General features: G+C 36.6%; 1 protein-coding gene across 2 annotated transcripts in view; it reads right to left on the bottom strand.

Moving 5' to 3' along the window:
- Window positions 1–13,839, bottom strand: part of SORBS2 (sorbin and SH3 domain containing 2) — a 144,209-nt gene that overhangs the window by 60,747 nt on the left and 69,623 nt on the right. Inside the window, exons 5-7 of one of the 2 annotated variants that reach the window (XM_053940092.1) lie at window positions 10,277–10,369; window positions 9,645–9,671; window positions 8,526–8,650 (exon numbers count right to left, since the gene is read on the bottom strand). In XM_053940092.1, coding sequence (XP_053796067.1) covers window positions 8,526–8,650; window positions 9,645–9,671; window positions 10,277–10,369 — 245 coding nt within the window. Of the gene's footprint in view, window positions 1–6,892; window positions 7,511–8,525; window positions 8,651–9,644; window positions 9,672–10,276; window positions 10,370–13,839 lie in introns of both variants that reach the window. The other variant, XM_053940089.1, reaches the window with a different exon arrangement.

The raw sequence follows: 13,839 nt of genomic DNA, 5'->3' as shown, positions 1-13,839 counted from the left end.
GCTTCACACTATTTTATACTTCACATAAATATGAGGCTAGAGAATGTCATGTCCATGTAGTTTTCAAAGCAAAAATGTATCTCCAAGTCTGATCTCGGTAAATGTTACACTTTTTTTTGTCAAGGACAGGTATGATTTTGAAATTAACTGTAATATAAATATGAGCAGGACTGCCAGCTATACAGAAACACACCTAATGACTGTTCATATGATCTACAAGTAATAGGTGGTAGAATTTTTTGCCTCTTGTGACTGAATACATCTTCTCCACTGCCTCTAATAAAAATATTTGGATGATCTTAGAATTTCCAAGCACCCTGGAAGCACCCTGTCACAACCTACTCTATAAGGTGTATGCATAGAAGTCATTTCAACATTAGAGGACACAAGGATTGTTAGGGTAACTGGTATAAATCTGGGGAACAAAGACTGGGTGCACAAGAACAGGACATACTGAAACAAAACATGTCAGTTGTTTGGATTCAGCACAGTTCCTTAAAAGTAGAAGGGAAAAGTATCATGAGAGTGCTTCTGAAAACTGCCACACAATGTATGAGCTTTATGTTCTGTCATTTCAAATCACTCACAGGGCACTCAGTTTAAACTAGTCCTGCAACTGGCTTTTTGCATCTGCAACTTCTTTTTGAACTAAAGCATGTTGGCATCAAGTATTTGTTAAACAGCTGCACAAATCCTTCTATGCTGCCTATTAACCACAAGCTTTCCATCAGTTCCTAAGTATTCAAAATACTGCCTACTTCAGCACTAATAGCTTCACTGTAGATAGGGCTGACGACATCTGGAATAGTTACTGGGAAAGAGTGTTTGGGATTTTAAATTTATGTAAAACAGCGGACAGTAAGACACTATATGTAGTAAATACTACTTTAAAAAGCAGCATTCAGTCATCCACATCACATTGTTATCAGTAATATGGTTATTTCCTATGCTTAGACGAGGCAGATGTCTTTAATCATTCAAAAAATGTTTCAAGCCATCAGATTAAAATGCCATTTTGGCATTTTAATCCAAAATCTGAAAATATCTTCTAAAGCCCTTATGGAACACTTGGAACACAACCCAGATTATGCTACTTACAGGAGGTCACTGGGGTTCCAGTTGCATAATTCTTGTTGAGATCAACTAGAATTTACACAAATAACCTTACTGAGGTCAATGGGACCATCCCTATGAATAAGAATCTTGAGTATGTGAACAGATATCTATTACTTGTTCCAACTGATTCAAAATAAATCTTTGGAATAAGTGGATCACTAGGGTACACAACAACAGGCAAAAGCTGCTGTTAAAATCTGCAGTCAAAACAGTGAAGAAACTTAGTCAACCAGATTAAAATCCAAATCTTATTCACAGCAATAATTGAACACCCCCCAACTTAATCTTTTCATAGAGGAAATCTGAACAGATTACCTCTTAATTAAAACAATCAATAACTGAGTGTCTGAGTGTAAAAGGACATAGTATTTTCATAGCGAACTAATTTGCCAATAGAAACCTCAAAAGAACAATGGAATACTATTAAAAAGAATGTCATGAAAAATTTGGATGATTATACAGCATAATATATCATAATATATCAGGGATTTAAGATGTGCGCATTTACATACACATACAAGAAACTGTAATTCCACCTCAGAGGTACATAAAGGGGAGACAGAATCATCATTCATGATGATTTTCATCATCTATGTAATCAGATAATCATATCAAGATCTCCAGCAAAAGACAGGAACCAGGAGATCATGCTGTAATTATGAGGCAGAGCCAAAAAGAAGCTCTGAAGTTCTTGAGACCACTTATCCTCTCAGCATCTCCAGAAGAAAAGTTATATATTACTGAGCCAAAATGTGTAAATTAATCTCTATATAGTTAAAATAACAGGAAATCTTGGGGAGTTGAGAAATCTAGTAAACCTTCTGACTCTGAACTGAGGAGACTTCTTGCATGCTTGAGAAAAGAAGGGATGGAAAACACAAGGACAGATATTCAGGGTGCATCCAGAGAGCTAATGAAACTGAGACTTTAAAGAATTTTTTGTGATAGGTAAATAATAGCTGATTTCATCAAGCCAAATTCTTAAAAAGAATATAAAGTTATTATTCTTACACTGCAGACAAGGAATGCAGCAATACTAGGTGCCGATTCCCAACATGAAGCTTCTTGGCTTTGTAGAGTAGAACGTCTATTCTGCCTGACTCTAGAATACTTTTGTATGTATAAACATCCCTCTGGGAAAGAGTGGCTGAAATTGTGATTTAAAACAGCATTGTTTTTGAAAACTGATTTACACCACTTAAAAAACCATGGAATGTTGGTAATCTCAAACACATACAACTGGCTACTACTAATCCATATTTTTCACTGTGCATGCCATTTCATCTATGAATCATATTTTCTTATATTTTTCACTGTGAAAAATATGAGAAAGACAAGGATGAATGCATTCCAGAACACTTTTAATACTGGTTCAATTCAGCATGCTTCAGATTAGGTTTGTTATTGATATAGCACAAGAAATGCTAGCAGAACTCAGGCAGATTAAAAGCCAAACAAGCACTTAATCAATTAGACTGATGAAAAACTAGCTAGACTGTGGCTGTCTTGGGTTGTGGAGCAATACTTGAGAGACAGATAAATGTCATCAGTCTTGATGTGAACTGAAGGTCTGAAGAGCAGCCTTCTGCTGCAGCTTTCTGCTGGTCCTTTGAAACTCTTCTTTTCCATCAAATAGTAAAATGTCAGGCCTGAAGAACACAGCTGGTATCCAATTCATATAAAGTAAACAGGTGACCCTAGTATGGGTTTTAAAATCAGTCATCTCTCATTTTAATACAAGATATGTGGGGAGTGGTGTGAGATTACTAATGACACCAGAGTCCTGGCCTTGCTTCAACAGTCAAGACACAGATAAGGAGACTCAGAGATAAGTGAATAAATTCATTGTGTTAATACATAGCAGAGTTTAGTAATCAACAATCAAATTACACCCATACATTTGCATAAATGGGTAAAAATACCTCTATTTTTAATTATTAAAAGCTGATTTCAAAATGCCCAAACTAATGCTGCAAATTATATTCCAATGCCTGTTTTTCTACCTAGCCCTCTTATTCTAAACTCAGTATAAGGAGGTGGAGTTCAGCCCTTGTCTCAAGCAATACTAGTGATGCAGAACTTAAAATGAAAAATACATGCTCAGTTTTCTTTGCTTCACATCTGCTGAAACCGGGTTTCTCTTTCTTCCTTATCACTCTACGTATTGTCAATACCTAAAATTCAGAAATGTACTAGATGAATTGATTTAGATTTTTTTTTTTAATTCCAGGTTTATTTTTCTTGATGCACACTTCTACAGCTATAAGGCTGTCCAAAGAACACTTTCATAAACATCTGATATAGATGTTTTACTCCTCCAGCACATCAGGACTAAACCAAGTGTTCAACTCATGTGAAGAATTCAAATAACAGAAAAAATGCTTTGCAACCTCAGTTTCAGAGAGTGATATCTAGAAGAACAGGACACTTAGAAACCCAGGAACAAAATAATCAAAAAATATCAGGTGATTCTTTCTGAAGATGCAGCTCAGAATTCTTCATCAGTTTATAACTTCTTACAAGAAACTTGGACAATAAAATTTACCTCCACTGGTTTCATACCAGAAAATACAAATTTCTCTGTTGAAATAGATACAGTTTTTTCTCCTATGTCTGCAGTATGGTACAAAGAAGCAGTAATAAATTAAGACTGTAATAATGTAATAATATTGAGTAACCTGAATGCTTCTATTTTCATATATACTTGTAAGGGGTTTAACCTTTCTCTGAGTAGGAGTGTTTACAAAATGTCACTTGGTGAGTCATAGCACACTTCTGCTTGCTCCTAAAATTTCAACAGATAAGCACTCAAATAAAGTGCAAATAGGAGCACATCATAGCAAGACACATTAACTTGGACCACAAAAACTCCCTCTGGGCTGTATATTTCCATACTTTGTGACAAAATACAGTTGTACATGTTGGCTAGACACAGATACCCCCACATGCACAGTATTTCTTCTTTACTATCTCTTAAGAAGAGATGATTAGCTGATCTTACTTCATTCTCCTTCACATACATAAACCCAGATGCAGAGGGAGCGCTGCACCTTTCTAAGTGTATTTGCTTTTTGAGAGTTTCTCTGGCAGCTTTCAACACTGCTGGCAGGCCTAATCTACAGTCTGAGAGCATCCTCTGAGGACATAGCTTGACATACAACCTATAAGCTGCATGTACAAAAGTATTTTAACAAAGTCCTGTAAAGCTTGCAGATCTAAAACAATTTAAAAAATGAAAATACTATTCTGCATAGTATACTGAAAGTTATTTTTCTATGTGAGAGAAATTGTGAACTTTGTAAATACTATGAAATTTAGCACTGAAGGGATCATAGTATTTGGCATTAACTAGAACAATTTCAAGGTTTTGAACTGAGATCTGAGTCAGAAAATAACTATTTTTAAACATATAGCTGCAGCCTTTATTTCTAATTTTAGCTCATGGCATCTTCGTTTTGGAAACTCACCTGATGCAGAATTTTACACCACCTCACATGCTGATTTGTACTCTAGTTTTAGGTATGTATTTTAACAGGGAGCTACAAAACCCACTGGCTCCATGACTCAATTGTGATGCCAAATACACCCCCCCCTTCATTAGAATTTATTTCAAAGCTGAACATCGGAGAAAATGTCAGCTGCATTTTGCAGATAAGAGATCCATAAAGGGCTAAAGCTTGAAAAGATGGCTACATGCCTTAATGATCTCTGTGATCAACTGAAATTCTTCTCCTTTTATTCAGAGCAACCCAGTCACCAAATTTCTGATCGTGTTTCCCACATACTGAAACCAAGGAGAAGGCAGAAAAGTAAGTGCAGAATTGCCAAATAAGCCACAGATACTTCTCTCATTTTTTTCAGCCCAAAGTGAAACTAAACAAGTTTCTGAATTAAAAGGAAAATGCAAAATGTGTTTTGACTTTTAAAATTCTAAAAAAAACAGCTAAAAGACGAATTGTTTTTAGTTCTTCTGATTTAACTTTGAGTATTATTCTTGATCACAAAAAGGTATTTCCCCTAATCCTTGTTAGCTATCATACTTTCTGTTTGAGAGGTTTATCTGCCCATATATAATGCATCATATGCTAACAGGCTGAGCAACTATTTTAAAGTGAAAACATAACAGATGCAAAAGTTGTATTGGCCACACCTACACCTGTTCTGCTGTTTGACAGCATCCTTTGATGCCCATATTTAAAAGACTTGCTTCATATCTACCCTATCTTCCAGAAGAAGCTGTTGTTCAGCTTTCCTTACTGTTTCTGACACGGATTCTTTACTGTGGCTCTTGTTTGAACTGACTTGTTGTTACCTGACAAAAATCACTGGGTAGCAGACTGGTTCTTTTAAAGGGTAAAGCAACTTGTTTTTTCTCAAATTTTTCTAAATTTCATGCAGCCTAAGAAGGATTTAAGATAACAGTTTTGTGTCTAGTCTTGAGGAGGACAAATGTGATTAATCCTTCTGTGCTCCTATTTTTTTAATGGAGAGAATTCAAAAGAAGTGTTGCAGATTGTTGCCATATAATTTAACAGAGGTTTGTTCTGATCAAAATTTTTACTTGGGATTTGAAGGGAGATAGAGAGATATATTAAAACTTTAAAACTATCCTGTTTTTAATGCAGACACTTATGCCTTCCAGAATAGAGACCTGGTTGAATGTGATGCTCTGAAGGAACCTCAGTCTGGAAAAGCAGATGCGTTACTACTGTTGACAACAGGGCTGCAAATGGACTTTTTAATTTACAAGAGAGTGCTGTATTTACTTCAGAATAGCTTCAATGATTCCAGCAGAACTAGATGAACACAAATATGCCAGGATGGGATTTTCACTCAGACAAAGCTTTGAGGCAGACATGCCTAGACCTACAGCAATCTGTATGTCCATTTCAAATTGGTAGATATACTAGAATAATTATCATTTAAAACAGAAAAATCCTAATGTGGCTAGGTAAAGCAGAGTAGAAATTACAAAGCCTATTCAGAGCTCTCATTTTGCCTAGTATGTATTCACTGTTGCTTTCTTGTGCCCAGGCTTATTTTATTTGACTCGGTAAGTTTCTGAATGGTGACAAACCCTGCTCAGACTCCTCTGGTCCTACCCTGTGTGTCTGATACTCCCATTTCTCCTAGGTGAGATCAGTATAGTTAAAGAATTTTCATTTCAGTAGGTGTAAAGTATAGGGGAAACAGATGGACCTAGAAGTTCAATGCCCCGTGAAGTTTCATATGGAGGTTGTTGAAAGAATTTACAAACCCATTTTCTTTAAAAAGCTCCGTTGCACAGAACACATAGAAGACGGCAGTGCCCAGCCTTGCAGAAAGCACCGACTGACAAAATGTACTTTTTGTGGCCCTAGAAAACTGACAGAGCTGCATTTAAGCTCCCCTCAACCCAACCCAACGTAACCTTACTATCTATACTTGATCCTTCCAGCATCTATAGCAGCATAACCTCTAATGCAATCCTCTCTAGGAAGAGCCACTTGAGCAGATGCATCAGCTACAGTACACTAATTTCCTATGGTGCATTTGCACTCCGTAAAGTGCTCACAGAGGAAAAAAGAAGTCTGCCTTCCATCTCAGCTAAATCTTTTTTTTTTTTAGTAACACTCCAAAACCTTCAGTTTTTGTTCATTTCTGTTTTAGTCCACATGACAGGTAGTTTTACCCAGAAAACACAAGATCTAACTTTGGTAATGTAAGTATAACTAAACAGATGGTTATTAAGTGATTCATGAAGATCTAAAATAAAAGATGGAAAAATTAAATATACCACATGGCATTCTGGAGCCTGTGAAGAAGGAAGAACTGTAGACTTTTGTCCCAAATCCTTTGAAGACATCTTTGAAGTGTCTGGAGAAATACTAGGTGGATGGTCTTGGATTTCAGGCTCTGCTTTATTGTCAGGGGTGGGAACTATTTGAACGGAAAGAGATGCTGTGTGTATCTCAGGCATGGGGTTACAGGCAGGTGAGATAAGCCTTTGTGAAAATACTGGCTCTTCAACAGGCTTGAACTGTTGCTGTGAATTACAAGGAATGCTACTTGCTGGGTCACGTGTCCGGGTTAATTTCAGGGTAGATATCTTACGTTTTTGAGACTGTTGCCTTTGGCCTTGATGGAGAGTAGTACTAATGCCAGCTACTGTGCTTGTGTCTGCACTGGAGACTGAGGTCAGTGGTTTAATGATTTTTTGTGCATAGGACACACTTGTGCTAGATATTTGAGAAGACATTGTCTCCTGAACAAATGTCTCACTAGTGTAGTAGGCAGTATCTGTGAGGTGGTCTTTAGCTGGACCAGCAGTTACTGCCTGGAGATTAATTTCGTTCTCGTGATTAGTTACTCTTGCTTTCCGAAAGCTTTCTTTTCTAGGAGGTGGCAGAGGTGCCTTATTTGCCAAAAACATCCACACACAGCAAAATAACATTGGAGAAGAAACAGAAAGAAAGTAAATGTTAGTAGGAGATATAGTTCAGTCTTACTTTTATATTTAAATAAAGGAACTAGTAAATTAAAGGGCTTCATCTCAACATTGCTAAATTCAATGGACAACTAAATTGGTCAGGTTCCCACCACCATTTTCTGTGCAACTTCTGTTTAAAAAGCCAGATGTTCCATTTGCTTAGAACAAAGTGGGATCAGAAAGGATCAGAAGGAAGCCCACAGTCATTTGTTTTCTTTTAAAAAAACAATTATTACACTGGAAAAGAATTATTGCTGTGAAAGCATTCAGGTATGTAAGTACTCCATGATCTTAGATAGCAAGTAATTATTCACCGGTAACATGCATATATAAAACAAAGAGCCTCTTAATTTTTTGAATTAAAAGAGTACCAGAGAGAGTATTAAAATTGGTATATTGATATTTTTTTGACAGATAAAGATGTTTCCAAGTGTGGGGGTGTTTTTTTGTTTATGTTGTGTGGTTTTTTGCTTGATTTTTTTTTTGTGGTTTTTTTTTTTTTTTTTTTTTTTTTTGTTTCTGTTTTTAGTGTGTTCTAATTACATTGTTCCACAAAACAGGCAGAAGCATTTTCTACCATATAATTAATACATTTTAATTCTCAGATATTTTGATGACTGGTGCATTTTTCCAAGTGTAAACTATTAATAAATACTCTTTGAAGTCCGGGAACACTCCTAGAAAGCTTTTACTTGTATATGACCTAGTTCAATTTAGCTGTCTTGCTCATTGAAAGCAATTTCTGGTAATTAACCTGGGGACATACAGCCTGTGTGGAGTATGCTTTATCTATGCAGCAAACCAGTCTGTAGTGACCCACATGAGCAGGTGATTCACACTATCTGCAAGACATCAGACAATGTTTCATAGAGGTATCACATCTATTTGTGCTAACCCCCCAGCAGTGGCATAGCATTAAACACAGTGTGTCCAGTTTTACCTGAGTTGGTGATTTTTTATCCTGTAGATTGGGCCGCACGCTCCTAAAACCTTTTGCTGAAAGAGATGAACTGCTAGTGTCTCCATTCAGTGTCTCTCTACTGCCATTATTGTAAGATCGCCAGGCTTTTGTAAATAAAAAAGAATGAAACCATTTTTTGGTGTGATTAGTACATCTACACTGCTCTCAACATAGCATCCCAGCTACTAAACAAACTACACAACTGAAAATGATGCTGGTTTACCATGGACATTATAAGAACATGGCTAAAGCTGCCACTCTACAAAATATTAATCTTCAAAATTTAGGGAATTCAAGCATTGACAACAGTCCTGGTATTGGGCAGTTAGACATCTTCCCACAATTTTCATGCAGACTATGGATTTTTAACCTTGAGAGTCCTTTTGAGGTGCTGGTGCTTTGGTCTCTGTATAAATCAGGCTCAGATTACAACACTTTCAGATTACATTCTTGAACTTCATGGTTGTGTTAGATTTTGAAAAACATCTCAGCTCATGTAAATTTAGCTGGTCATGGCATTTTCACAAAATTTCACCACAGTACCCAACTAGTTGTTCCAATAGTGTTCCAATCTCATTCCAAAATCTAAATTACACCTCTCTTTTCCAACCAACCAACCATGTTTTTCTCTCTATCCTCAGACCTGGAATGCCCTCAAAGCGTTGGCCAAACATAGAGGGAGATGTTGAAGACAAAACACTGTAAGAGGCTGGGAAAAGTAACACATTATGTGAGCAGGCTGCTAAGTGAAGGTGGGCAGAACTTGCAATCCTGAGTAAGGCACTAAAAAGGAAATAGCAAGTACCACTGAGTGGTGCCACAGTGATGAAGCTAAAGGTGGCAAATTAGCAGTCTGTTTTTTTCCCACACAATTAATTTTTCTGACAACATATTCTGTATTACAGGAAATAACTGCTTTCAAATGAGACCTGAATTTGAGGGCTTAACCATTAACAATTAGGATTACAACTTCAGAGGTGCTTTCCTTGAAGAATGAGGAAGTATGGAGTAATGAAATCAAATAAATAGAAGATTGTTGTAATTCATCCACTTACATGGTATTACACTGATACATAAATAATACAGTGTTTTATTTACCTGAATCTGGAGACTGAGAATCAGACCCTGAAAAAGAAATATCCAATATTAATTTATGCTAGAAATAAATTAAATTTGCAAAAAACACACAGGAGTATTGATAAGAAGCAGTTCTGCCTGTCTAATGAATATTTAGTGTGTTTTAATTGTTATAAACATTTTTAGGTAAGCAATCTTCATAAATTATTTTTTTAAACTAAGCTGGCTTCTGACAATCATTTTACAACTACACTCAGATTCCTTTCCTTGAGAAGAGGTTTTAAATCAAGTTTCAATAAAAAGTTTATAATAAGCAAAACCTCTTTTTCATGCTTTGTTATCTTGAAAAAAATACAGGGGGTTTGAGACCCAAAACAGATATCAAGGGCAAAATTAATTTACTAATTTATTAATTTACAAATATAATAATTTTTTTCCTAAGTATTCCCATTTTTTTTTTTCATGAATGGCTACTAAACACAGGCAGAGAGGAATTAAGAACACCTTCTAAAAAGCATTGTAGAAGTAATACGTCTGTCAGTGTAATAGAAAATAGTGCTACCCTTCTCCTCCTTGCAAAGTAATATGGCAGGAATGCATAACAGTAGAAAAAAGCCATTCAGAAGTTGTATCTCAGTGGTTTGTGGTGATACCTGAGGCCAATAGGTTTGGAGAACTCTGAACTCTCTTCACAGCTGTTAATGTGACAGACATTGCAGCACGTTTGCGAGCACACCCACCGCTATCTGGAAGCACAAAACAATACAGACAGCAGCCCCAGACAAAGGGAGCAAGCACATGCAACACATCACAGTGTGAGATATGCCAAAACATATATGAAAATAAGCATGCAGTTAGGCAACTGCTGCAGAAATGTGTGAATTTGCAGGTTTGGCAGATTAGCAGAATACATAAAATTTCACAGGCTTTAAATAACAATAAACCTCACAGAGAATAAGTGAAGAAAGCTGTACTTAATCCACTAGGGAAATATATACACTCTGTTACTTGAAAGACTGCTTAATTACAGCTAATTAGTAAAAGCAAACAAGTAATCAAGATAAAGGCTTAAGCATTCCAGAATAATATTAATCAATAATCCGCACTGTAAAATAATTCCATAGTATGCATTAGAAAGACACCATTCATAAACTAAGATGAAAAAGTACTTTTGTTCAGTCTTTTGGATCCTTTATGCTCAAGAAACAAAATTACCAGTGAAGGCTTTTCATTTTGATGGAACAAACTGGTTGTCCCTCTTCCCCTTTTTTATCTAAGTTAAAAAAATAAAAGAAATGTATATCTGGAATCAAATAACATTCTGAGGAAATGACTAGAAATCAAAAATAATTTTTAAAAAATGAGGTATAGAAAAAAAACTTTCTTCTGGATCTTGCCCATCTCCTTTCTTTATTTTACTCCTCTCTCACTGGAGCTGCCATTACATTATATAAATACTCTCTTATTAGAAGACAGCTTTCCCACAACTTAGCTTTTTAGCAACCCTAGCGTAGTTGTAAAAGAAATTTAATAAATATTCTTAGCAATTACATTTAACTAGAGTATTTTTCTGCTCTTCACTAAAATGATTTTAATTTTATTATTTAGATACTATTGAGATTTCATTTAGTACTTCAATGAAGTCAAGAACTACAAGTATGATGAATGCCTTTTTATTTCTGTAACATATGACAGGGAGTTTTATAAAATTAAGGTCTTAATGATGATCTGCAACCTATTTGCAGAAAATATTTGCCATAATAGCAGTAATTTGAGCCACAGAGTCATCTTTAATCCAAGTGTGCAGGAGAAGCAAGCTCCCGGTATTTCTTTGCTCATTCCTGCTGCTTCAACATTTCCAATACTCCCCTGGCCACAGGCCCTGTAGGATCTGCATTAAGTAGTTGTTAACACTGGCAAACATCAGAGCCACTGCCTTAGATGTAAAGTGGTACCAAAGACTCGTTGCCAATTCCAAGGGGCAAGGCAAAAAGCCCAGTTATTTCAGCCAGCAGTAGTTGAAAGCAATACATTACCTGCCATTAATTACTGGCATTGTACATGTGACACAAAGGCAATGGCTATCAAATCTGCACATGTGTTTTAGTTTGCTTACATAAATACAGAATGCAAATTGTAATTAAAATTACATTTTCCATTCTTGTATTCCTTTTCCCCCATCATCGACATCCATCAGAGGTAATTCCAATAAGATTTGATGATGCGTAGATACTGAGGTTTTGTTCTAATCTGAATATGAAAGACTTTGAAAGCATACTACATTTAATATAAGCTAACATGCAAAAAAATTTGTTATACTGTCACAGCTCTTATTCAAACAAAGTGGTAATTTATTTGTAATTTTTCAAGAGCTACCTTCCTGAATTTCATGACAGAGAAAGTGAAAATAATGAGAAACTGACTACAAACATTTAATTATTTTAACTTCAGAAAATTCTTCTTCAATTTAGTTTTTAATGTAACTCAACTGAGTCAAGAGTTTTATACTTTGTGGACCCATAATCTAGCGAAGTGTTTTGGCTTCATGCAAGAGAAATAAAACAGATTGTAACTGACTACATACAATATTTACCCCTATATATAATTTATATATATTCACAAGTCTGTACTGTATTATTTATCAGTATTTGTACAAAATACTGATATCAGATATTTATCAGTATTTGTACAAAATGAGATCTAATTAGCACTCAGTTAAGACATAACCTCACATTTATACACTATTGAGTTGTGCAAAATTTCTAGTAGAATAGGAATGTGTGTAGCTAAGCACATATTAATGCATGATGGGCTCCATCCTCTCATCTATGTTCAGACCAGGCTCCCATTAAGTGGAGTGTGGAGTATTAGGAAACAGTAAGGGAGACTGAATTAATGATCTTCTGCTCATTTCACTTGCAAACTATAAGCAATTATATCACATAGCTGTTACTTAAGGAACAAATGAGGTTATATGGAGCATTCTATACAAAATGTTTCCTTATATAAACAAATGTGGGCACAAATATGCATACACACACTCACAATTCCTTTGACCTGAAAAATTCTTCAGGAAGGAGTCCTGTCTCACTAGGAATTGCTTTAATACGAAGCAAAGGAGACCCAAATCAGCTAAGGTCTGCAGGCAGTGCTAGAATATAAAGTCGGGCAATAACTCACAATCAAAATAGCTGCTTGAAATGCAATTGCAGCTTCTTTTTCTCTTCCTCTCTTAATTGTTTCCACATTTAACCCTTCCTCCTAAATTCACAGCCCCAAGAGCTGCTCCCACTAGAGACAGACGGCATCATCCTAAGTGAGCTGTATCTGCATTTGACAAATAGTCTACTGGTTGGGTCCTGCTCCAAAGCCAGATGGAGACAATTCAAAACACACCATCAGTAAAAGCAGTGGCATAAACAAAGGGGGCAAAGATGAAAGGATGGTGACCTTGTGTGAAGAGGTGAGAGAGAGCAGCCAGGGGCAAGAAATTTTAAATAAGCTCTTAAAGCTTATTAAAGAAAAGAAAAATGGCCAAAAATTAGGTTTGCTGATTATTATTCTATTCACTGTACTTGTGGACTGTATCATTTTTCCTTTTGTCTGCACAGTGCATTCAAGTTTAGAAGTCTTTAGAGCAGGGCTTCTACCTCCTTACTTGCATTCTGACTTTTTCAGGTAAACATATAGTGCTGGATCCAACTGTCCAAGACAGACCAAGCTGCTGCCTCTTTATGTCCCCAGGTCCAACCAGGAGGGAGACTGGAAATGCCTTCCCAGCAGGCAGATGTACACACCACATCCATTCATGGCCAGACACACAGCTCCAAACACTCCCATTAACTCGGCACAATGGCCTCACCATCCTTCCCCTCTCTGGCTGAAGGAAGGTCCACTAAGGAGAATGGCACATGTGGACAGAGTGGATCCTTCCAGCAACTGGGCTCAAACACCAGTCTGCCACTCATTCCATGCCTGCTCTCCTGTGACAGCCCTGGGATGGCCCTGGACAAGGAGAGCCTTTGTTCCTTGCGTCACCCTAATTTGTGTTCTTGCCTGCCCTTGTGTCCCTGTGCTCTTCCAGGCTTATGGAGATAGATAGGCTTTTGATGGCTCCCATGATGGGCCTGGGAGTATCCTGGCAGGGCAGGCTATTATTTGGGCTTCCTCTCCTTCCACTCTTTATCTGAATTCCTTTTTGGGTGTCTTGACAAGT

The sequence above is a fragment of the Vidua chalybeata genome, chromosome 4 (genome assembly GCF_026979565.1).
Source record: "Vidua chalybeata isolate OUT-0048 chromosome 4, bVidCha1 merged haplotype, whole genome shotgun sequence".
NCBI classification, from domain to species: Eukaryota; Metazoa; Chordata; class Aves; order Passeriformes; family Viduidae; genus Vidua; species Vidua chalybeata.
Note: the sequence above shows the minus strand (reverse complement) of the source record. Positions and strands in the feature narration are given on the sequence as shown.